The 25,201-nt window shown below is 40.5% G+C and overlaps 2 protein-coding genes across 3 annotated transcripts; one reads left to right on the plus strand and one right to left on the minus strand.

Moving 5' to 3' along the window:
- Window positions 1–237: 237 nt before the first annotated feature.
- LOC124116511 (heparanase-like) lies at window positions 238–6,102 on the plus strand. The gene is made up of 10 exons (XM_048394538.1): window positions 238–451; window positions 924–1,054; window positions 1,540–1,713; window positions 1,965–2,136; window positions 2,671–2,721; window positions 3,080–3,280; window positions 3,513–3,627; window positions 4,791–4,906; window positions 5,281–5,421; window positions 5,870–6,102. Exons 1-10 carry the CDS (start codon window positions 261–263, stop codon window positions 6,027–6,029), a joined length of 1,452 nt encoding a protein of 483 aa, XP_048250495.1. The 5' UTR covers window positions 238–260; the 3' UTR covers window positions 6,030–6,102.
- Window positions 6,103–8,854: 2,752 nt separating this feature from the next.
- Window positions 8,855–24,492, minus strand: LOC124116512 (heparanase-like). 2 transcript variants are annotated; one of them, XM_046477865.2, is made up of 11 exons: window positions 17,036–17,123; window positions 15,954–16,173; window positions 15,030–15,160; window positions 12,246–12,419; window positions 11,837–12,008; window positions 11,532–11,582; window positions 11,178–11,378; window positions 10,208–10,322; window positions 9,793–9,905; window positions 9,347–9,487; window positions 8,855–9,023 (listed from the first exon to the last, which is right to left on the minus strand). In XM_046477865.2, exons 2-11 carry the CDS (start codon window positions 16,136–16,138, stop codon window positions 8,870–8,872), a joined length of 1,437 nt encoding a protein of 478 aa, XP_046333821.2. In that variant the 5' UTR covers window positions 16,139–16,173; window positions 17,036–17,123; the 3' UTR covers window positions 8,855–8,869. The 2 variants fall into 2 exon arrangements, with proteins under 2 accessions (XP_046333821.2, XP_048250507.1); XM_048394550.1 differs by lacking the exons at window positions 9,793–9,905; window positions 10,208–10,322; window positions 11,178–11,378; ... (4 more) ...; window positions 15,954–16,173; window positions 17,036–17,123 and adding exons at window positions 19,998–20,110; window positions 20,375–20,489; window positions 21,385–21,585; ... (3 more) ...; window positions 23,949–24,079; window positions 24,203–24,492.
- Window positions 24,493–25,201: the final 709 nt, after the last annotated feature.

Consider the following 25,201-nt stretch of genomic DNA (forward strand, 5'->3'; position numbering starts at 1 on the left):
CAAAACATTTGTATCAATGGCGACACAACACGATAAGCCTCAATGTCAACACAACACGATATTTATCAATGACGACAAAACACGATATGTTTTTTTGACGTTACAACAGAATATGTGTCAATGATGACACAACATAATGTGTAATTTTTTTTACACAACACGATATGCCTCAATACCGACACAACACAGTCTATATGAGACCACCTCACATGAATATAGACTATGTGTGACATTCAGTCAGATAAGACAAGCCAGAGACAATGAAGGTAACACTGTCAGTGCTCCTCCTGGTCACAACCTTCATGTCCTCCACATCATCGGGAGCAGTGAATGTCAGTGTCACGGTGTCCACAACACAAGCAGTGTCATTTATTGATGAACTATTTGTGGGCGTCACACTTGACTCCAGTCTCCTGCCGACCCCACAACACTGGAAAGGATTGGACTTCAGGTAAGTCAGTGAAGGTCATTGCCATAGATGACAATAGATATCAAGTTATTGAAGATTCCTTGATTTGAAATCCATCATTTGTATTCACACTTATAGCTGAGATTTGGACACATCATATTCCTAGTTTTATTCATGCACATAATTGATATGAAACAGACATAATTGTTTTAATCGAGCTATTGTAGATTCCTTTCATTTGAAATTGATATTTTGTATTCTTGTATTTTGGTAACGGCATAGTTCAAACTAGCAAAGCAGATGTCTACAATAAAAATGATTTCCAAGCCGTTTATCACAGAAAAAAAATATAAATATATAATAAATGCATGATGCTACTTCTGTTGTTCGTTAATTTATTTAGATAAATAGTATTCTCTTTGGATAGGTAACCAAGGCATGCGGTATAGCACATATAAACCTGCTCAATTATTTATGACGTATGTCCTGTATCACGCTATTGCTTTACCTCCAGCTCTCAAAAAGTTCAGGCACTGGCTAAAGGCTTGTCTCCATGCTATCTGAGGATTGGAGGAACTGAAGGTGACAGCCTGACCTTTGACCCTACCGGTAATGGCACAGTAGATGTCAATCGTTCATTTACAGGTGCGTACATCTACTAAAGATATATATAGTTTGTCTTGTTGTTGTATTGCGGATGGATAAACCTTTGATTTTATTGTCACTGAGGTAGGATAAGAGGTGGTTCAAATATTAGAGCATCAGATGTGTTTGGGTGCTGTTACTACAGTTGTATCTGCAGGAGCTACCTGATGTGTTTGGGTGCTGTTACTACAGCTGTATCTGCAGGAGCTACCTGATATGTTTGGTGCTGTTACTACAGTTGTATCTGCAGGAGCTACCTGATGTGTTTGGGTGCTGTTACTACAGTTGTATCTGCAGGAGCTACCTGATGTGTTTGGGTGCTGTTACTACAGTTGTATCTGCAGGAGCTACCTGATATATTTGGGTGCTGTTACTACAGTTGTATCTGCAGGAGCTACCTGATGTGTTTGGGTGCTGTTACTGCAGTTGTATCTGCAGGAGCTACCTGATGTGTTTGGGTGCTGTTACTACAGTTCTATCTACAGGAGCTACCTGGGATGCTGTAAATACATTTGCCCAGGATGTGAACTGGAACTTTATATTCGGTCTGAACGCCCTGAAGAGGAAGGAGGGACAGTGGGATCCTACTAACGCAAAGGAACTGCTGCAATACAACAGTGCGAAGGGGTACCAGCTGGCAGGTTTTGAACTCGGAAACGGTATGTATATAACTAAATACACGGATATATATGATTGAATATAAATTCAATATACAACTAATAAAGAAATAAAATTAAATGTGCCAAAACGTTTGAACATCTGATGACATTTCTTTCATGAATCTGAGAAATTACCTTTTGCCCCTTAATTTCATACACAGAAAAATCAAGGAAAATATCGCAATTTTACAAGATTTATGACTTGCCAATAACATCTCGTGACATTAATTCAGAAGTGTAACTGGTTACAGAACCTGACTTATTCCCTGGGCAATATAACATCACTGTCAGCGGCAGTCAGTTAGGTAAGGACTTCTATACCTTCAAGAAGCTGCTCCGATCGACACCAGGGTATGAGGTGACACCAGTTATCGGACCTGACATGGCCTCTATAACTGGAGCAAAATCACAGTTCTTTGCTGAGTAAGTAGACTGAACTGACAATGTTGTCAATGAATTTACCTAAGGGTCGTGGCCATACAGTTTGACAAAAGAGTAAACCTCAATTCTGGTCGCAAAACATAACCCCCGAACAAAAACAAATGCACCACCTGCACGTGGAACACGATGGTGGACCCATTGTTACAGCACCCGATGGCAATTAGAAAGAAACACCAAGACAACCTAGTAGAAAACATAATACCTAAATAATTAATATATTATAATAAACTGATGCTTTTTGTAGCCACCCAGTCAATGTGATATATCAATTTGGAGAATTATGGATGTAGAATCGTAGTCCCTTTTGTTCTGAAATACGTATAGTACTGGTTTATCTCACGTGGTTGCTGTAGAAATATCTGTTGTGCTGTGAAGAGACAAAACCTACCTTCGTATTCGTCAGTTTGTCACGTAGAGTTGGATCTATGGTTTGAAGTAACATACATGCACAATCGCTGTTTGAAGACATAACAGATTACAGCAACTCACACAACAATGCCCACTTTGTTTCCTCAGTTTCTTCACAGGAGGGGGAGACAAGGCCGTGGACAGGATAACTTTTCACCAGTAGGTTGTTTACTTTAGAATCTATGTATTGTTCTAGACTACTTAACCTGTACCGGTTTTTCATTAAGTGAATGGTCAAATATTATGTTTGTTGTAATTAAAATGCTTTGTATAAAGTTCATGGAATACTGACACGTTGCCCAAGTCAAATCTAGGAAAGTCCACAAATGCAATATTACACAGGAAGTTTACTTTCTGCTCTAAAAAAGTCAACCATCTCTGTTTATCATCACATTAACTGATTGAATAACGTAAGCCATGCCACCAAGTATATGTACATGTTTTACCTGTTTGTGACATTTCCTACCAACCAAAGAAGATGAACCATGGTCATCAAACCTATCGATGTTTCTAACAGATACTACACCAGTGGCGAAACGGCAAACCTCACAGATTTTACTGATTCCAAGTTAATGGATAACCTGGTCACTTATATAGAGACGGTGTTGGATGTGACAAGACGCACCAACCCACTTACCCCAGTCTGGTTGGGAGAAACATCCTCCTGTTATCATGGCGGTGCCCCGGGAATCTCAGACAGATATGCCGCTGGGTTTCTGTGCGTACAACTTTAGCATATACACTTCCTACCTTGGTCAACTATACACGCATACTGATAATGAATATTGGTTCATGTCGTCTATCTAGGGCTGAAATATTGTAGATATGAAGAGATGACACAAAGATAAGATTTGTCTTCGGATGTAAGGACGGTTGTGATGTAATAGAATAGACGTGTGTGTGTTTAGATGCAACATATACACCACCTGTTGAAAGTGTACCCTTTTCAGGTGGCTGGACAAGCTTGGTGTTGCTGCTCGGATGGGACTGAAGACAGTTCTCAGACAGGATTTCTACGCAGCAAGCTATGGACTTATTGACAATGATACGTTTGAGCCATTGCCTGTAAGTACAGAACCAACCAGATTTCTTATTTCTTTCTTGAATATACATTTACACGACGTCACATCTTCTGGACAGTTCTTTCCTCTTGGTGTCATTCCTTACTTTCAGTGATCACACTGCACACTCTGATTTTACCGTTTCCATGTTAACGGATCACCTGATCAGTTATATAGAGACAGCTATGGATGTGTCAAGACGTACCAGCCAACCTACCCTTTCTTGGGGAGACATCCTCCTGTTATGATGGAGGTACACTTGGAATATCAGACATATATGTAGCATCTATAAAAAACAATCACTGATTTTCAGTACTGCATGAATATAGATTCACCGTTATGTTGCCTTCAAGCCAAATGGAATCTATTTCGCTTTTAAAATCGAGACTGGTTATTCTCTAGCATTGGCGTTGTATAATTATGGTATGAGTGAATCACGACCATGTAATCTGACTGATAATTCTGCAACAGGTTGTGACACAATTGGTCAAAGTGGGTTGAGTGTTATGCATTTATCTCATGGAATGAAATCATTAGCCACCTTCTAAGGATGATGAAGCCTAATTGCTGCTGGGGCGGTCGGGTAGCCTAGTGGTTAAAGCTTTCGCTCGTCACGCCGAAGACCCGGGTTCGATTTCCGACATGGGTACAATGTGTGAAGCCCATTCCTGGTGTCCCCCGCCGTGATATTGCTGGAATATTGCGGGGTAAAACCATATTCACTCACTCACTAATTGCTGCAAGATTGCTCATGCGGCTCGACGCAAGAATCACTCACTCGATTGATGTTATCATGTTATGACCTTCTTGGACATATAGACGTCTATATTAGCAAACCATTATCTTCACTATCATCTGATGTATCGATGAAAAATAATCATTTTCTCAAGTTGAAAACATGACCAAATATGAGTGGAGAAAGAGAATAAAAATGACTGAGCTGAAATATTGAAAACATGTTACAATAATCAATATTTCAGCTTAGTCAGTGTGATAAAGCCTTTCCTCTTCCAAGACGCACTCTTCTGTATATGTCACAACCTAAGTACCTTAAGAAAAAATGAACGTTTAACATAGCGAAATGTAGTTGCAGTGCATTTTTTTTTCTACATCGATATTAATGACAAATGATGAGTTAGTTTTATTCAATCTGTTTTTTTACTGCAGGACTACTGGTTAACCGTCCTGTATAAGAGACTCGTGGGAGGCGCCGTGTTTTCAGTAGAGGCGACCGTGGACAACAGCACCATCAGGGCCTACGCCCACTGCACAAAGCCTTCCATGTAACTTGACAACCAAAATTACAACTGTAACCAGACATCGTAATGCATCAGGCTGCAAACACGAACATTCATAATAACAAACTATCGAATGAGATAAAGGCTATGTGAGGTGAGATACCATAAAACAGGGTTTAACATAAGATTATTGCGGGTTACAGGGTAACAACAAGTGCCATCTTTTGACGTCTTCTGACATGACGCGGCCGGGGAACGGATGAAAAGGGCAACATTATTGATGACCATTGGTCCTCATTATCCTTTATTTGTAATTCACGTGGTAACATAGTTCTCCTTCCGTCCGCAATCACGAAATCAAATGAGTTCATTTACATGCAAAGTGAATTAGTCCGCTATTACTTCGTGTTGTGTTTTAGTTCCTATGGCTACATGCCCGGCGGTGTGACGATGTATTTCCTGCTGACCACAGACAACAACACCTCCATAACGTTCCCACAGTTTCCCGACCAACCTGTAGACGTGTTCTGGTTGACGCCAGTCGATGGACTCACTAGCAGGTAAGACCCCAACCAACCTGTAGACGTGTTCTGGTTGACGCCAGTCGATGGACTCACTAGCAGGTAAGACCCCAACCAACCTGTAGACGTGTTCTGGTTGACGCCAGTCGATGGACTCACTAGCAGGTAAGATTCCCAGCGAAGGTATAGAAGTCGTCTAGTTCACACTTGTCCTTGGACTCACCAGACGTCCTCTGGTTCACACCAATCGATGTCACTAGTATGTAATTTCCCAAACTAACTTTTACACTAATATATGAATGAGTTGCAGGTTGTAAGAGTAAGTCGGTACTTTCTTCTTGAAAACCACAGAAAACCATTCGTGAAATTATCATATATGTATTGGTTTACTATAACATACACATGTGATACATGAACGTTACAAACTATAATTGTTCACAAAGTAGCATGTCAGCTCATGTTCAGTTCTCTGTTTTTACCATGTTAGGAAGGTGGCCTTGAACAACAAGCAGCTTGACCTTGTCAATAATTCGCTGCCGGAGCTGAAACCTTACAGGACAGAAGAAAACACCATCACCTTCCCCGGGAAGTCATTCGGGTTCCTCGTCTTCCCTGAGGCTAACGTAGCCTCCTGCAGTAGCCAGTAATGACGTTCAGAGAATGAGAGAACAAACCTGTATTTTCTGCGCCTGCTATGGAAATAAATCTTAATATTATTGATTCACTTATCTGTTTCTGTCCGACTGAATCATTGCATAGATCTTGTACTTTGTTTTAATCTTCGATTTGGTTTAAATCTGGAGACCTAGAGGGCCAAGGGAGAACCTGGATGTTGTGATTTGTGAAAAAGGCTGTTGCTTTGTGAAGCGTTGCCTTGTTGGAAAATGACGTTCGCTTGTTGCACGAAAACTCCACCGTGTAACTTTGTGTCGTTAAATTCCCCAGAAGTTGCACCAAGTCTGTTCTGCCAGTGTAAGAGATGATTGCCAACAACCACCACTAATATCTGTCCATTTTCTGCATGCAGTTTCGTGCATAGCGTTCCCCGCGACGCCTGTAAACACGATGTCTTCTATCCTCACGGCGAAGCATAAAAAAAGCGACCATCGCAGTTGTGGCTATAATCACATCATCGACGTCCAAGCCGACGTCACAAGGACACCTCGAACTTGTCCGTCTAGCGGGAAGACCTTCAACGGTTCCTCACTGTCACTGTCCTGGTATTGCCGTAGTTGTAGGGGTGGTTTTGTCGGTTCCTTCGCGTAAGTGGCGTAGCTGTATGAACCTGTCCTGCGCTCCACTTGTGATATGTGGTTGACCGGATCTGGGAAAGCCACATGTTGTCCAGTGTGTCTGATGACGGTTTCACAGTCTTGTAATTGTGCCATGTGCTACGTGTAAAAGCCTGGCTACGACCAAATATGATTTACCTGTTTGTTGTCAATCTTTTCACCAAATTTCTTCAATACCTCATTCCTTCACACAAATCAGTCCCAATCCATGCAGAAATGACTATTTCGTTTTACGTATTAATTTTTTTTATGGATGTCGGAAACACTCTATTTATGTTTACAATTTTTCTGCTTTTCTGTTTCTATTTTTTGCAGAGTATTACCCAACAACTAAACATCACTGTTTGCTATTAAATGATTTGATACTGAGTATTTGAGTATGTATGTATTTCTTCTTTGGATTGAGTATTGATTCTGTGATAAAAAGGTACATTCACTGACCATTTTACCCCCAAATAGTTTACATGTATCACTATTTACAAAACAGTATGTAATTACGTGCACTTGTCACCTGTGAGTACACTGTTAGATACATTTGGTGCCTGCATACTTTGGGTGAACGTTACACCATCTGCATCCGTGCCCCAAATGCGGAGTATGCAGGGAGAAAACGCTCGAGCAAGGGTCTTTAACTGTGTTGACCTGAATGTCAAAATGGAATCTGTAGAAGGAACAGGTCATCAATATCAACAATGACTGAAAGATTGTCACACTTACACTACCCACCCTACCCCGCCACAACAATTCATTGTAAAGGTAAAATAAATCTAAGCTCATGCTACGTTTATCATAACGTCGGTCAGTTTGGTTTCACGCGTATTTAATCAATATTTCAGTTATATCATGGCGTCTCAGCTTGACGTCAGAACCCACCATTATGTCATGCGGCGGCGGTCTGTAAATAATCGAGTCTGAACCAGACAATCCAGTGATTGATGTCATGAGCATCGACCCATGCAATTGGGATACCATGACATGCATCAACCAAGTCAGCGAGCCTGACCACCAATCCCGTTAGCCGCCTCTTACGACAAGCATAGTCGCCTTTTACGGCAAGCATGGGTTGCTGAAGACCTATTCTACCCAGGATCTTCCCGTCTATCGATGCAGTAGCAGGTATAGCTATATCTAGTAATTTCAACGAACATAATTGGATACATTACCTATAGATCAGGGGGTTAAAACAGAGATATTGTAAATACGACCGTGTGCATAACACATGCAATGATCACAGTGCATATATTAGGGTAATAATAAACAGTACTGAATGTAAATATTTAGCTGTGCTAGGCAATTCTCTGCCATGAGATAGATGCGTGATAATCGAAGTGTTGGCTACATGGGGCAGGCCCATGTTTCTAACGGGTGTACCAGAAACCATTGTAGAAAGCAAAACTTATAGCCAGATATCAATTCCTAACATCTGGCATTGATACCTTTGGACACTGTCACCCAGGACGTTAACCCGTGAAGATCCGGGTTAGAATAAGCCTTTAGCAACGACTGACCTCGTGTCATTGACAAACTGCTGATAAACTGATAAAACAACTGGTTTACTTCAGTTCGATGATGGGATTTTTTTAATCAGAAATGAACTGCTCATGACGGATGCCACTAGTGGAGCAGGATACGCTGACCTTTTCGCATGACCCATGATAACCGGGGTAGAATAGGTCTTCAGCAACCCATGCCTGCCGTGAAAGGCGACTTTGCTTGCCGTAAGACTAACGGAATCGGGTGGTCAGGCTCACTGACTTGGTTGAAACATGTCATCGATCCCAATTGCATGGATCGATGTTCATAATGTCAATCACTGCATTGTCTGGTCCAGACTCGATTATTTACAGACCGCCGTCATACAGCTGGAATACTGCTGAGTGCGGCGTTAAACAACAAACAAACCTAGGACGTAAGGTGTCATTCTCCAGGACCACTCTTCCTTGCATCCAATTCAAAGCGGACATTGTGTTGATGGGGCTGTGGCATTTATTGAAAGCGGATTCTGTATACTTTAAGTGTATGTGTTGTTTTTTAACATATGTGCCTTCAGTACTTGTCTAGTATTGTCTATTACTGTAATCATTATATATAAAATGTGCACGAGTGCGGAATGCTAACTACAAAGGAAAATTTGAAAGATTTGTAATGTAACATTGGTTTAATGTAATCTACATTACAATTAATACCAGTCAGCATCACTTGCAGATATCAACATCCGCATCAGGAAACACAGCAAACCCGAAGGTCCTTGCTGGCAGCATGAGGAGCCCGCCATAGGCCTTTTGAGGGGGCATGTCGGGGATGGTGTTGTTCACATAATCCAGTCGTTTACCATTTAGTGTCACATTCCTGAAATTACAATGTCAGTGTCATATATCAAACGGTATATCTGTGCCAATAAGACGCCAACCACTTCCCAAACGACGACAACACATCAGCTATTCGGATTACAATGGTTAATAAAATGTACGTGACATTATAGGTCACGTCTATCTATGTAGTGCGTAATGTAAAGGCAAGGACAAAGCGTTATTGTTAGGTGTTATTATTATTATTATTTTCATCTCTATGGCATGAAATATTAGCAAACCCGACTGACGTTAGCCTTTGTTACAAAGTGTTTAAAGTGTTCTGAATAGTTTCTTTGTGACATCACGTATCCGTATACTTGCCTTGAAGTAAGGTCTATGAACTCTGGTCTGAGCCAGAAGAGATCCATATTCTTTTGGAATTGTGGGAAGGTGGCGACGGTGGTGTAGATGTTGACGTTGACGATGTAGACTACAACACTACCCGGCTTGTAGTTGTACACGCTGTGAAAAAATATGTGGAACATTGTTGGACAAAAAATGGTTAATATAGTTAAGCACTTCCGAATTCGATGTCATTAAATTACAAGCACCTCATGAAAATGTGTGACGGCAGTGCAGATATGTTAAATGTTCTTTATGTTGATGATTGAATTTAAAGAGGAAGTGACTGAAACATAAATATTTGTCTCCTGCATACTGACTACCCCATCAGCACATCCCAAGGAGGAGATATTTTGTTCTAGAAGTTGATGTTCAAATATAAAAAGGACACTGACTATCCCACTCAACACCTTCCAACTGTGTACCTGTTCTGTTTGGCACAGTGGGCGTAGACCCTGAAACTGTTGCTTGAGTTGGTCTGCACAGATAACACTTTATTCCCAACCAGTCTCTTGTAGAGCAAAGTCAGCCAGTAGTCCTGGAAAGTGACAATTGTCACACAAAGAACATACTCAGATTTATCACATGAAAGGGTCATGAGCGGGTGACAGGGTAGCAGGTTTACCAACAGTTATCAAATACTGGACACATTGACACATAAATTGGCTACGTAAAAATAGATAGAAAGTTTCACGATATCCAATGATGTCTCTACAGTTCAAGTCAGAGACATTAGGTAAACTGACAAAGTATTTCTTAATGTATTACCGAAAGAAACTCCTTTTGCAACGAGTTTTAGATAATCCTAATGGAACAAGAATATATGATATTTGTACCTACCGGATAAGGTTCAAACGTGTGCGGTTCGATCAGAGAATAATTTTGTCCATAGTACGATTGTCTCAAAACCCCTTTAAGTCCCATCCTTGAAGCAACCCCGAGCTTGTCTAACCATCTGAAATATTCATATCATTAATAGTCCAGGTAAGTGTAAATCAAAACATTTATGTTTTATGTTCAAAGCGAGTTGAACAAATGAAATGGAGGAGACGATTTTGCGTTCATTAGACTATCCATGTCGTCGTGCACATTCCCCAATTGCGTGGATCGATGCTCATGATATCAGTCACTGCACTGTCAGGTCCAGACTCGATTATTTACAGAAAGCCGTCATATGACTGGAATATTGCTGAGAGCGGCGTTCAGCTTACTCCTGCTTCAACATCATTAACAAGACAAGAATGTATACCAACTGTTTACTCAGTGTTTTATGTGTGTCTGTGTATTCTGCAATGTCCAGGCCCATATGGTCTATACCCAGAGGGAAGCTGGTACTAAATATAACCTCAGCAGCATGAGTTTGGTTTGGTTGTTTGTTGTTCAAGACCGCACACAGCAATATTCCAGCTATATGACGGCGGTCTGTAAATAATCGAGTCTGGACCAGACAATCCAGTGATTGACATTAGCATCAATCCACGCAATTGGAATACAATGCGCATGAGGATCAGATGGTTACCATTCAGGAACTGACTGATTGCCTAGAATACCTTCTTTACAATCCGCACCCCTATAGTTTCTAACTGTCTCGAAAGCGAACATCCATGCACTATAAACTGGCCAATTGATAAACCATTCGGTCGTCACTCTGTAGACCCAGGTTCGAATCCTCACATTGGAAACTTATATGAAGACCATTTCTGGTGTCCCCTGCCGTGATATTGATGGAATAGTGCTTAAAGCTCACTCAGTCATTCGCGCACTCCAAATTTGTTTCGCCATGGAAATAATGCAGACAGACAATACTCACAGAAAGCCTGCAACATATCTATCAGATATATCAGGTGCTCCCCCGCCATAGAAGGACGATGTCTCCCCAAGCCAAACGGGAGTGTCGGGGTTGGTAGGAGCGGTGACATTACGCACTCTATGGATGTCAGATATCAGGCTGTCCAGCACCTTGGGGTCGAGACAGGTGTCCACTGTAACACCGACTTCGTAGGCATAGTATCTAAACATTCAAACATTTCAAATTCAACGCAAAGAAAAGTTCGTTTTTAAGTGTCCCTACTGCAATGGTTGACAAACGTAGTGCCGTTACATGTGTGGTTACAAAAACCTAATTAGATAAATAAGTAAGAAACTGATATAGCTTAAAACTCACTGGTGAAAGGTGATTCTGTCGACAGCTTTGCTTCCTTCACCTTTGAAGAAACTGTGAAATAGTCAATAGGAATCCCAGCATTAAACTCGTTTCAAAATCCGTTTACGGTATAGAACATGGAATATGTGACTGAATATGATGTACTGGAGTGGTGCATGGGTCATCTATATATCGTTTATCACATTGCTGTAATATAGCAGTTGGGTACCATGAGGCCTCACATTTTAATTTAATTTAACAACCCCCATGATGATGCTCTAACCCAGATAACATTTTGAACTTCTGTTTTGCACGTTTCTGCTTACTTCTCGAACAATATGGATCTCGGTCCTGAGATACCTGTTACATCTGGTCCAATCACCAGCGTGGATTCGAACCCAGGAGTAGACTTGAGGATTTCCCTAAGATGGACAAAATCTCGCCCAAGCTGTGCTCCAGAAATTGTATTGGTGAAGGGTTCAGGGAAATATTCAGGTTCTAGAGACCAAAGAAACTAGAGTATTATATCAAGAATATGATTATGGTCGTTACAGTACATATGTTCGTCATGCTCTACACCTTTTGACTTTGAGATTGAAGAATAACGTGCACATATCTTAAAGTAGTAAACAGAATGACCTAGGTATAACTAATTATACATACTTGGTGAAGTATAATATCATACACAAAGAGGTTACGTTGTATGTTCTATTCAATGAGCTGAAGAACTGTTACCATTTCCGAGTTCAAATGCGGGCATCTTGTAGTTCCTGGCATAGCTATAGCTCATCAGTTCTTTGGCGTTTTCAGGGTCCCACTGTCCGTCTTTCCGCTTCAATACATTAAGGCCAAACACCAAGTCCCATCCCACGGCCCTCACAAAGTCATTCAGATTGTCCCATATGGCACCTCAATGATAAAATAGATTGTTTATGGGTACATTTCTCAGCTGGATGAGGCCAATAAATTAACTCGGATAAACAAGCAACATAATGTAACGTACACGTAGGTACTCAGTGTTTGCGAACAAACATGGCGTCGCTCTTCTTAATCGTCGATCGAGTCAGAATTAATATTAAGAAGTCATCCTTTGTTCAGTTCAATATAAATGTTCTCGAAAGACAGATTGAACGTCTTAGTTTAAGTTAGATACCACCACCAAACCAACGTCCGGCTATGCCTCTCTCCGAAGATATTGTTCACGTGCAGAAACGCTTTTTGAAGCATGTCGCTGTCGAAGCCGAATATCAGTTTCAGAAAACAAATGTCTTCGCTGCCAGTTTAAAACGACTGATCACTGACATTGCGACATAATATTTTAATGCGAACATTCCAAGATAAGTTTCGATAATAGATTCATGAATAACATTATAAGACAAAGTGGCTATCGTGGTTGTGTGTGCTTGGATGTTAAAAACTATGTACTTTTTAAGTACAGTGTTCATTCCTCATAGAACATATTTACCATCCCAAAACACACACGTGTGATAACCCCTATATGTCCTTCTTTTGAAAACAATAAAATATTCATTTAAACAAATGTAAATGAGATCATTGATCGATATGGAGTACAATTTTGAACATTGGCCTATTGTAATCAGTGTAAACTGATTTTTGGACCAGGGATAGCAAAAAATTACCACAAGATACTAGCTTCCGCCCAAAATCCGTAGGGCCAATGACGAAGGGCAGATAACAAGTAGGTTTTGATGATATATGTCGCCCTAATGTCTGCAATTGCTGGTCCGATTACTTACACTCTTTGAATGGTAAGTCCCCATGGTCCCAAGTAAGGTGGCCTTACTTTGGTTACTGGTGATCTATAGCCCAATTTAAAGCCCGATTGAAAGTGTATTCTCTTAACTGTTCTCAACTAGTTGTAAATTAAAAAAATGTGATACTCTAGTTATCTTATCGTCCATCGTTGACAGCTTTTTTAATCTAAATATAATTATTATAACTGTTTCGTTACGATATGGCTAAAATATTGCCGATGTGACGTTAAATTTCACTCACTCACTCACTCACTCACTCACTCACTCACTCACTCTGAATGTGTTTGCTGCTTTAGGTGCTTGACATTTTTTGTTCTTTGTCTTTGGTCATCTGTCACGTGGTTTAGTCGCCATTATGGATTCATGGTTTCACAGTGTGGATTGGTGCATGTCTTTACATCCATACTCTCTGAATCAACTGCATAAAATGCTTCCAAACTCTCTGAGAGTTCTCTCAATACATGCCACATTAAATATGTATTGCCGGTTTTGGATATCTTTTTAGTTGCGGATATATTGGATTTTGATTTTGATAATTTATTTCTCATAAATTTTACTTTAAATATCATATCTGTTTTGTTCTTGTTTGCATGGTAAAAGTAGTACTGCTTGGCAGTTATGTTTGATTCAAGTTAGTACTCTAATTGAGTACTACTAATAATAAGCGCCCCACAATTATTGATTAACCCCCGTTCACTGTCTAATTAGAGAGCCAAGAGCAATACACAATCTTGTCACAAATGTCGTCAGTTTTATGTATATTACCCGTGAAGAATAGAGTTAGAACTGGTTTTCAGCAAACCCATGCTTGTCTTGTCGTAAGAAGTGACTAACGGAATCGGGTGGTCAGGCTTGTTGCATTTGTTGATGCATGTATTCGTTTTCCAATAGGCAATTGCTTCGGTGCCTTACGTTGGATAGCATTGGTACAAGCAAACCCTTCGAGGATTTTAACATGGAGGAACACTCTTTAGAACACCCTTGGACACACTGGCACACGCCAATTTCATAGCGGCGGTTCCTGGGGTTCTACGCCGTGCGCCACACAAGCCGAGTCGGCGAGCGCCCGTGTCAACCCAAACCGAGGCGGAGAGCCCTTGCTTAGCGGGGTTCGGGATCCCGTCTTTGGCTATGTTTGAGCGTCCGCAGGAACGGCAGTAAACTCAATTCCTTTCTTCATTCAGGCAGTTACTGAAGCTCATTCGCTCAGCGATAGTGGTATTGAAACTGTCGTTTTGTGTCGTCCACGCCCACACCATTGTGTAAGCACCGCTTCTCGTCCACTGAGTTGCCCGATTATGTTCAAATGTTGTTTGCGTATGTAGACAGTTGCGTTCCAGATACCACCAACATTCCAAGGCCGTGCTTTTGTGTCTAAGGAGCCCGACATTGCTGCTTACAGCTATATTTTACCTTATACTTACTCACGGAATCAATGTCAGGGGTTTGCATATGATCTTACTACAGCAGTTAAAGCAGGATTCAGTACAGATTACATTCCTAATCATTGAATGTGACAATTTTTGAGACCTCTGCTCTACATTAACTGCATATTTCACAGACTCTGGATGGCGTCAGGATTATTATAAGCAGTGTAAATCCCTAACAACTCAAAACGTTGTCACGGCGAAGGAACCTTATCACTTGATGAATGTTATGACCCAATTGATATCATTCATTTTTCTGGCATTGAATACTCCCAAAACGAAGTGTCGTATATATTATATAAGTCACATAAACATACCAGTAAAAGTGGAGTTTGCACTTGTACCCCCATGACCCGTTGGGTCAAATGTATTGAAGTCTCCAGCTGTTCCGCCTATTCTCAGATAGCTGGGGGATAACGCCTTAGCAAGCGTCCGCACTTTGGGTGAACTAGAAAATTAATTTCAAATATTATATCATCAAAATGATTTGTTCTTTTTCAAACGTGAACGATTGTTCACCATATTCGTATGATATATAATGTTTTATCATAAACTTAAGTGTGAAAGACTGAGTTTGATATTTTCATTGCAGTGAACATGGCAATTGATATTTCACTGCACTGAACATAACACTTGATATTTCTCTGTTGCCATTTATGGAGTTAATATCGCTTCAGGCCGTATGTTATTCTCTTAGAGATTGTTTCGTTATATACTGTAAATTTCTCACTTAACTCGTCAATCGAGACTGGTCGTTTCGCAAAGCGCAATTTTGTTTCTTGACCAGCGTGTATTCTTTCGCTTCAAACAGCGGTTTGGTAGTTTTCAAGTATATTTTTTTTGTTAAAGTTGATTTTGTATATAACCATATCTATATGTATGATAGAGACGTTTCGTGCCCCTAAAAATGTCTTGCTTCTCTTCTTCATATTTTTTAAAGATTATGCAAACACGAAACTACTTCTCCAGTTGCAAATACAGGGGGTGGTGAACCATCCCTGTGTGTTAGGTAGGGAGAATTTACGTTTCAAGTTTTTACATTTGTAATGAAATATTTACCGGTAGACAACTACACAAAAAGTATATAAAAAAAAAATATTTCTTATGTCTCGTAAAATATTATGTTTCTCTCATCGCGTGACGGGGAAAAATGAGATATATCCTTTTCACCCGTGATATTTCACTCGACACATGAAATATCCTCTCTACAGTAAACTACATAAATAAACTAATACACTCACCGTAAATCCAGTCCTCCCCAGTTAAAAGCTATTGGTATCTCTGCTGAATCAATTGTCACTCCAACGAAATGGTCATCTATCGTTGCTATTTCCTTGTCTGTAGCAACAGTGACAGAAACAGACTGACCCACTGTACATTGCACATGTAAGGAGCAGAGTATAACGAGCACACGTGTCACAGTCATGGTGTCCTCAGCACTGCATGTATGTTAATGTGTATCTATATAAAGAAGTATACCATTTAATGTGAACGACTGACCTCGTGTCAACGACAAACTGCTGATAAACTGATAAAACAACTGGTTTACTTGAGTTCGATGATGGAATTTTTTAAACCAGAAATGAACTGCTCATGATGGAAGCCACTAGTGGAGCAGGATACGCTCACCTTTTCGCAACACCCGTGAAGAGTCCGGGGTAGAACAGGTCTTCAGCAACCCATGCTTGCCGTAAAAGGCGACTATGCTTGTCGTAAGAGGCGACTAACGGGATCGGGTGGTCAGGCTCGCTGACTTGGTTAATGCATGTCATCGTATCCAAATTGCGTTGATTGATGTTCATGATGCCAATCAGTGGATTGTCTAGTCCAGACTCGACTATTTACAGACTACCGTCATATAGCTGGACTATTGCTGAGTGCAGTGTCAAACAGCAAACAAACAAACAAGCAAGGAAGTAGTGAATCCTGTCAGTCAACAACGACGTTTACTATGTAGCACGTTCAGGACGTGTTTTCGCTGTTCCTCCTACCGTTGCGTCCCCAACGTTCAAGATGTCAACGTGTACACACAACAATATGATAGTTTCTGAACAACTTGTTCCAGTGATGCGTGAGTGAGTGAGTGAGATTCATAGTCACATCGGCAATATTTCAGCCATTTCGTGACTAAATCAGGTTGTAAATCAATAATATATAAATATAGACATTATAATCTGTCAACAAAGGACAGTAAAAACACTAGACTATCACAGATGTAGATTGTAAAACTAGCATATCATAATAAAATTTACACAATAAAAATGGGCTATAGATCATCAATAGCAAAAGGTAGGTCACCATACTAGGTACCATGGGTACTTACGATACTTCTGCTACCTACATGTCCAGTGACGTGTTGACGTGACGTCAGACTTGGATGGCCAGCTTGTTGCAAGCCCTGAGTGTTTCCCTGCTGTAGATAACGTCTAAGAGATGACATTGTGCTAATGATTCAACATTTATCATAAGTAGGACAATGTGATTCTGCAAAAAAACAGCCATATGTCACTATTTCAAGGTCCCTAGCAATCTATACCTGGTCTTTAGAGGCCACTAGATTGCATAAAGTGGTCAGATTTCAGACTGGCCCGCGAGTCATCATAATGTGACACACCTACATGTACTTTAAGTATAAATATATTTACAAATGAGCATGCATATTCAAATAACATAAACATAAATAAATAAAATGTTAAAAAGTTACATAATTAAAGTGAAAGATTATCGTGTACCAGATGTGTGTGTCATGTTGTACTTTCATGACCTTTTACCTTGACACCCTTATCTAGTGATATATTTATCTGTATTAGTTGGTTTGTTGTTTAACGCCGTACTCAACAATATTACAGCTATATGACGGCGGTCTGTAAATATTCGAGTCTGGACCAGACAATCCAGTAATTGATATCACGAGCATCGATCCACGCACTTGGGATCGATGACTTGCATCAACCAAGTCAGAGAGCCTGACTACTCGATCCCGTTAGTCGCCTCTTACGACGAGCATAGTCGCCTCTTACGGCAAGCACTCTCTGTGCTAACGATTGGTAATACGGTAATACACGAGGGGAGTCACCTACGCCTACCGCAATGCTTGAGTCACTTCACTTTACATATTGGGATGCTAACATCATTAACAACAGTTAGATATGCAGACGCATAAGAAGCTTTGAGTCTTGAGTTATCAATCAGTCTTAATAAAACTTAGCCACATAGCCGTAAAACTCCTCTGCACTACAGTGCCATTCCAGGCGCTGTGAAGAGTAATGTGTTCTACATTTACTTCGGGATTTTACATCCGTAAGACGTCCAAAACGAGTCTCTTCCAAGTTTTGTGGCCTACGATTTTACCGAAAGTTATCACAGGCCCAGTGAAAGTAGATGTGAAGTAACTACATATTCAGTTAATTTGACAGTTCAGTAAACGTATATATGTACATGTAGAACACATTGCTAGGTTGCATGCTTGTGTTGTGGAAAACGAAACCATGAAAACGAAACTCTGAAGAAATGTCTCTTAGTTAAATTGACACAATAACAGAAAGTTTGTTTGAACGAGACCGAGGTCAGTCTAATGTACATATTGTCAGTTGTCTCATTTAGACAGCGGAACAGATCCTGATGAACAGAACAAATGAGCTTGACACCTGGGTGAATATATACCAAGGTCAGAGGCGCACGGGTTTTCAGACTCAGTTGCCAATGACAATGTCATGTTTCCATCTTATAAAGTGTCCATATAATTGACACACTTATTGATTTTCTACACCCACGGGACCGGTTTTTACACCAAACAAACGCAAATATGGGAGGAAATGCATGCAAGAACACGATTTGTGTATATTTCCTTTATGTTTCAATGCCCGAAACAGATTCCATTTGGCGTAAAGGGCAAAATAGCTAGGAAAATTATATGAATGGACAACTGATAATCAGTCATGACATGGTCTTCGCGAAAAGGGTAAGCATATCCTGCCCGACTGGGCAGCGTCCTTGAGGTCGAGGTCAAATACTTAAAGGAGGCATAAGTCTGTCATCTTGAAGACGTTACAAGAAGAAGAACGCAATGCCAACAAAGGAAATGCATATATTTGTAATGGAACACTGCTTTAGTTTATTACGCATTACACATTCCACTTGTAACAATCACCAACAGCGATAGGCAGGGTAACAACAAGTACCATCTTTTCACGGGTTTTTTTGGTATGACGCGACAGGGGATCAAACCCCGGACCTTTCGGTCTCCGTGCAGACACTATACCAGTAGACCACGGAGGCGGTCACATATTGTAGAAAGCAATGCTGACAGTCAAATATTAGTTCCTTTGGACATTGTCGCCTTGGGCGCTAGGTATCATTCTCCTGTACTGTACATTGTGTTGATAGTTCTGTGGCACCTTTGAAAACCAGAGTTAATGTTTTTTTGCTCAATTATGTATGTGATGGCAGTTACCTCCAGTACTTGCCCATTACTACTATTATATGTGTATTTTGAGCATTATACATCACGTATAACTGTGGAATGCCAGACAAGAACAGAAAGCCAAGTTTGTAATGGAACGCCGTTTATAGTTTGCTACACGTGGCAAACAATACCAGTCAGCATCACTTGCAGATATCAACATCCGCATCAGGGAACACGGCAAACCCGAAGGTCCTCGCTGGCAGCATGAGGAGCCCGCCATAGGCCTTTTGAGGGGGCATGTCGGGGATGGTGTTGTTCACATAATCCAGTCGTTTACCATTTAGAGTCACATTCCTGAAATTACAATGTCAACTGAAATTAAGGACAACACTAGCGACGATAAACCATAGTCTCGTTAGTTATATGAGTGATCACGTTTGAGTATGTAGCACATTATATAAAGTAAAACGCACGTAATATTAGCCTGTATCATAAAGTGTTCTCGTTCCGCTGTGTATTAGTCTCTGACCATCATCATGTATCCCTTTACTTGCCTTGATGTAAGTTCTATGAACTCTGGTCTGAGCCAGAAGAGATCCATATTCTTTTGGAATTGTGGGAAGGTGACGACGGTGGTGTAGATGTTGACGTTGACGATGTAGATTACGACACTGCCCGGCTTGTAGTTGTATACACTATTCAAAGATATGGAAACAGGTTGGAGCGAAAAGTTACAATATTTTGGCACATCAGAAGTCATCACATTACATGCACGTTATGGAAATGGATGACAACAGAGGAGACATTTATGTTCTAGAAGTTAATGTTCAAATATAAAAAGGACACTGACTATCCCACTCAACACCTTCCAACTGTGTACCTGTTCTGTTTGGCACAATGGGCATAGACCCTGAAACTGTTGGTTGAGTTGGTCTGCACAGATAACACTTTATTCCCAACCAGTCGCTTGTAGAGCAAGGTCAGCCAGTAGTCCTGGAAAGTGACAATTGTCTATGCATCACGTAGGTCTGAATCGTATCGGAAGAAAATATGTGGCGCAGAAAAGTTTCTGAAAATACAGGACTTTCACGCTTCATGCATGACACTGGTGCTACTGTCTTGTATTGTATATATGTGCAGGTAATATGAGTTTGTGTGAATACGTTTGATTAATTATGTATATTATGTAACTTCTGGTGGAAAATAAAGATTTTAGCCAGTCCCGACGGAACAAGATGCCATGATATTTGTACCTACCGAATAAGGTTCAAATGTGTTCATCTCGATCAGAGAATAATTGTGTCCATAGTATGATTGTCTTAAAACCCCTTTAAGTCCCATCCGTGAGGCAACCCCGAGCTTGTCTAACCATCTGAAATATTAATTTGAAGCTAGGTGAATCAAATGCGGGATGAATAATTGCTCACATGCTTGTCGAGGTAGGGTTGCGCATTCATTCTGGCACTATCCACAACAATAAAAGTCCTCAAACGGGCACGGGCGGCCTAGTCGTCAAGGGCGCCGCGATTCGATGTGCAGAGTTGCGTCCCTTGGGCACGCTAAAAACCTATGATTGTGGGTTCGAATCCCGGTTCGCCCCGATTATGTTTCTAGGTTTGTCAGCACCATACCCGTGCTCGTGGGTTAATCTGAAGTGGTAAACGTCTAAGACCTGCATCACATCGGGCTTTCCTCCCATACTAAGCTGACACTCCGTGATATAACTGGAATACTGTTAAAAGCGGCATTAAACCCAATTCACTTACACCCACCAGATTAAACAAGGCTGTATATAATTTTTTTCAGCTGACAGATGTTGGCCGAAGTTTTATGTGTGTTTGTTGTTTCTGTTTGGTCCAGGTCCATATCGTCAACTAACCGGTTACTACAAATATCCTCAGCAGTATGAGCGTGAGTAGGTCTCCATGCAGGATCTGGCTGATTGTGTGTCACCATGCACCGACTGGTCTTGCTGTCAAACTCTGGTTTGCCAGACCCAGTATTGTGTATTTACAAAACGCACCGCTAAAGCTTGACTATTTCTAACTACCTCGTAAAAGAACACCAATGCACTATAAACAGGGGTAACTATAAACCGTTTGGTCGTCACGCTGTTGACCCAGGTTCCATTCCTCATACTGGTAGGTTCCCTGAAGCTAGTTTCTGGTATATTCTACTGATGAAATAGGTGTAAGTACATACTCGCTCTATAAATTGTTATACTTTATAAAAATAAAGTAACTTTCAAAAAGAGAGACAATACTCACAGAAACCCCGCTACATATCTATCAGATAACGCTGGAGTTCCCCCACCGTAGAAGGACGATGTCTCCCCAAGCCAAAGGGGAGTGTCGGGGTTGGAGGGGGTGGTGACATTACGCACTCTGTGGATGTCAGATATCAGGCTGTCCATCACCTTGGAGTCGAGGCAGGTGTTCACTGTTGCATCGCCTTCAAAGGCATAGTACCTAAACATTTAAAGCATTTTCAAATGTGACGCTAAGGAAAACTCGTTTATTAAGTGTCCCTACTGCAATATTAATAAGCGTAGAGTAGTAACATGTGTAGTTACAATAACTTAATTCAACACATGTTTCAGAAGATGACATAGCTTAAGACTCACTGGTGAAAGGTGATTCTGTCAACGGCCTTTCTTCCTTCGCCTTCGAAGAAACTGAAAAATCATCAATAGGAATTCTAGCATCAAACTCATAATTGTGAATACCGTTTTCGGTAATTGAATGGTGTGAGCTACTGGATTAGTGTCATGGATACTTTACAATGATTTATATATCGCTTATCATATCACCGCATTAAAACAGTTGAGAAGATTGACCATGTCCATGAAGTATCATTTGTTACTTTCACATCAGTATCATGCTACTGGTACCCAGATGACAATGTGTGCCAATCATGAAAACATGTGTTCTAAGTTTCCACTTACTTCTGAAACAATATGGATTTCGGTCCTGAGATACCTGTTACATCTGGTCCAATCACCAGCGTGGATTCGAACCCAGGAGTAGACTTGAGGATTTCCCTAAGATGGACAAAATCTCGCCCAAGCTGTGCTCCAGAAATTGTATTGGTGAAGGGTTCAGGGAAATATTCAGGTTCTAGAGACCAAAGAAACTAGAGTATTATATCAAGAATATGATTATGGTCGTTACAGTACATATGTTCGTCATGCTCTAAACATATCGACTTTGAGGTTGGTACGAATTACACCGTACACATATGTGACGGTAATAAATACGGAGTAATGATCAAGAAAGGCGGAGGAATTATCAAGTAATAACTGTACATACTTGGTAAAGCATTATATTGTATACAAATATGCTACGTTGTATATAATATCAAATGAGCTGTAGAACCATACACTACCATTTCCGAGTTCAAATGCAGGTATGGTGTAATTCCTGGCATTGCTATAGCTCATCAGTTCTTTGGCGTTGTCAGGGTCCCACTGTCCGTCTTTCCGCTTCAACACATTGAGGGCAAACACCAAATCCCACCCAACGTTCTTCACAAAGGCATTAAGGTCGTCCCATTTAGCATCTCAAACATAAGATATTCAAGTTTATCATACAGTGGGTAAGATTCTCATCAGGATGACGCCAACGAATAAAAAGTCGAATAAACATGCAAACATAAGGTCACGTAAGTACTCAGTGTTTGGAAACAGACAAGGCATCGCCCTTGTGTATCGGCGATCGAGTTAAAAGGGAACATCAGGGATCTGGAACTATTTGAGAGATAATATATCACAGTTCTATAAAGAAGTCATTCTTGATTCTGAATAATAGAACTGTTCCTGAAGGGAACGTGAACGAAAGAGCCTTACTTTGATTCCACCACCAATAATCTCCTATCTCCTATAACGTTGATCAACTTCAACATGTTCATTCAAGCATGTTGTCACATCATGTTTTTGTTATTACTTCTAAAACTAATGGTCGACCCGTGAAGATTCGGGGTAGAATAGGTCTTCAGCAACCCATGCTTGCCGTAAAAGGCTAGCTGACATGGTTAAAGCTTGTAATCGTATCCCATTTGGTTTGATAGATGCTCATGATGTCAATCAGAATGTCTGGTCCAGATTTGTTTAGTTACAGACCGCCGTCATACAACTGGACTATTTATGAGTTAAGCAACAAACAAAGTACAATAATGTCCATAAAGCCGACGATAGGTGTCTAAAATCAAATGTTTTATCAACCTCCTGTCACTCTATTTCTGAATTATCACTGAAATTGTTACGTCATATATTAATGCGCACATTCCAGGAAACCTTGCAATGTTTAGGAACCATTGGTAAGAAATGAGAATACATATTTCGGTAATAGTTTTAGGAATGACATTATATGGTAAAGATGTCATCACGCTTGTGTGTGCTTGGAAGTTAAACCCAATGTACAATGTTCATTCCTTGTAGAGGATATTTACCATCCCAAAACACACTCGAGTCATAACCCTCCATATATCCTTCTCATAAAAACAATGTATTGCAGGTCACTGATTCATATGTACATGTGGCAGAGGTATTATATTGAACATTGCAGATTTTAGGTACAATCGAGGACTCCAGAGAGCTTTACTTGACTTTTGTTCAAAAGTAATTTGATCAGTGTTACAACATTCAAAGCCTAGGTAAAGGATTCTAAAAGTTTTATTGTAGACATCATGAGGAGGTTTCCAAATTTGACACACCAGTGGCGAAAATGATGTCCGAGACGATTCTCCTGTTATTATTGTCATGGGTACTAAATACTAAATACTCCCAAACCAGGTATCATATATATATATATCATGTCATGTCATGTAAGCATACCAGTATAAGTGGAGTTTGCACTTGTACCCCCATGTCCTGTTGGGTCAAAGGTCATGAAGTCACCAGGTGTTCCGCCTATTCTCAGATAGCCCGGGGATAATGCTTTTGCAAGCGTCTGCACTTTAGGTGAACTAAAACATTGTTTAAGATGAAATATATTCTCAGAAACTGAAAATATTTGTTTTCTTTCAAACTTAAGGATTATTTATCATACTCATATGATACAGTGTTACAGTGAATCACAATACACTTACCTTAAATCAAGTCCCTCCCAGTTAACAGATATTGCTAGCATTGACGAATCCAATGTCACCCCGACGAAATGGTCATCTATCGTTGCTATTTCCTTGTCTGTAGAAACAGTGACAGAAACAGACTGACCCACTGTACATTGCACATGTAAGGAGCAGAGTATAACGAGCACACGTATCCAATTCATGGTGTCAGCAGCTCGCGTGTATGTTAATGTGTATCTACATAAAGAAGTATGCCATTTAATGTGAACGAGTGACCTCGTGTCAATGACAAAGTAATGATAAGCCAGAACTGATAAAACAACTCGTTTACTTTGCTTATTCCAGGGACATAGAAGTTCATGTCAGAAAATAAAGCAACAAAATCCGTTCCATATGCAAAAAGGCAGAGTCAATTGTACGATTCCGACTATATCATGAGCATGTGTTTTTGAATCACTATCAAATAGTTAAGATACTAGGTGTTCGCGAAAGGGGAAGCGTATCCTGCTCCACGGTGGCACCCGTCACAAACACATGCAAAGGCAAGTCAATTGATCACCTGAAAAAAGCACGGAAACATCCTGTACAAGTCAAAATTGGGAATTGCTTCGGACATCAGTTTTGGCACTGATGCGTCAAATTCGGAAATGTCCTCCACATGTCCACCATAAAGCTTTTGGAAAGTTTTACTAAGGTCTTGAATATTGAAACCTTGATCAAGCAACTTCTTAACAAGACTCGTATGACACTCTTTGAAATCTTGGTTGAAAGAGCATGTTCGATTGTATCTCAGAAGTGAAATATGTAAACACCAAAGGCTGGAGGTGCTCGAATATTGCTTGACATGAAGGGAAAGTTGACTATTGGAAAGTTAATGTCATCCCTCTTGTCAAACAGTCTTGTGAAGAGTGTTTTGTCACTCTGAATATTTATGTATTGATCTAAATTAACAGATGAGGCGGTCTCATGATCACTGGTTTCCTTTATTTCTAACTCAGGTAGGTACCTGCCTTGTAC

This window comes from Haliotis rufescens, unplaced genomic scaffold, assembly GCF_023055435.1.
Source record: "Haliotis rufescens isolate VD_foot unplaced genomic scaffold, xgHalRufe1.0.p SCAF_13, whole genome shotgun sequence".
In the NCBI taxonomy this organism is placed as follows: Eukaryota; Metazoa; Mollusca; class Gastropoda; order Lepetellida; family Haliotidae; genus Haliotis; species Haliotis rufescens.

Coding starts and splice junctions, on each gene's coding strand:
- LOC124116511 (XM_048394538.1), top strand. CDS start 261: ATGAAGGTAACACTGTCAGTGCTCCTCCTGGTCACAACCTTCATGTCC. Junction 2,137..2,670: donor AAATCACAGTTCTTTGCTGA/GTAAGTAGACTG, acceptor TTGTTTCCTCAG/TTTCTTCACAGGAGGGGGAG. Junction 2,722..3,079: donor GACAGGATAACTTTTCACCA/GTAGGTTGTTTA, acceptor TGTTTCTAACAG/ATACTACACCAGTGGCGAAA.
- LOC124116512 (XM_048394550.1), bottom strand. CDS start 24,387: ATGAATTGGATACGTGTGCTCGTTATACTCTGCTCCTTACATGTGCAA. Junction 24,080..24,202: donor TGGGAGGGACTTGATTTAAG/GTAAGTGTATTG, acceptor ACAATGTTTTAG/TTCACCTAAAGTGCAGACGC. Junction 21,586..21,740: donor GACAGAATCACCTTTCACCA/GTGAGTCTTAAG, acceptor TTAAATGTTTAG/GTACTATGCCTTTGAAGGCG.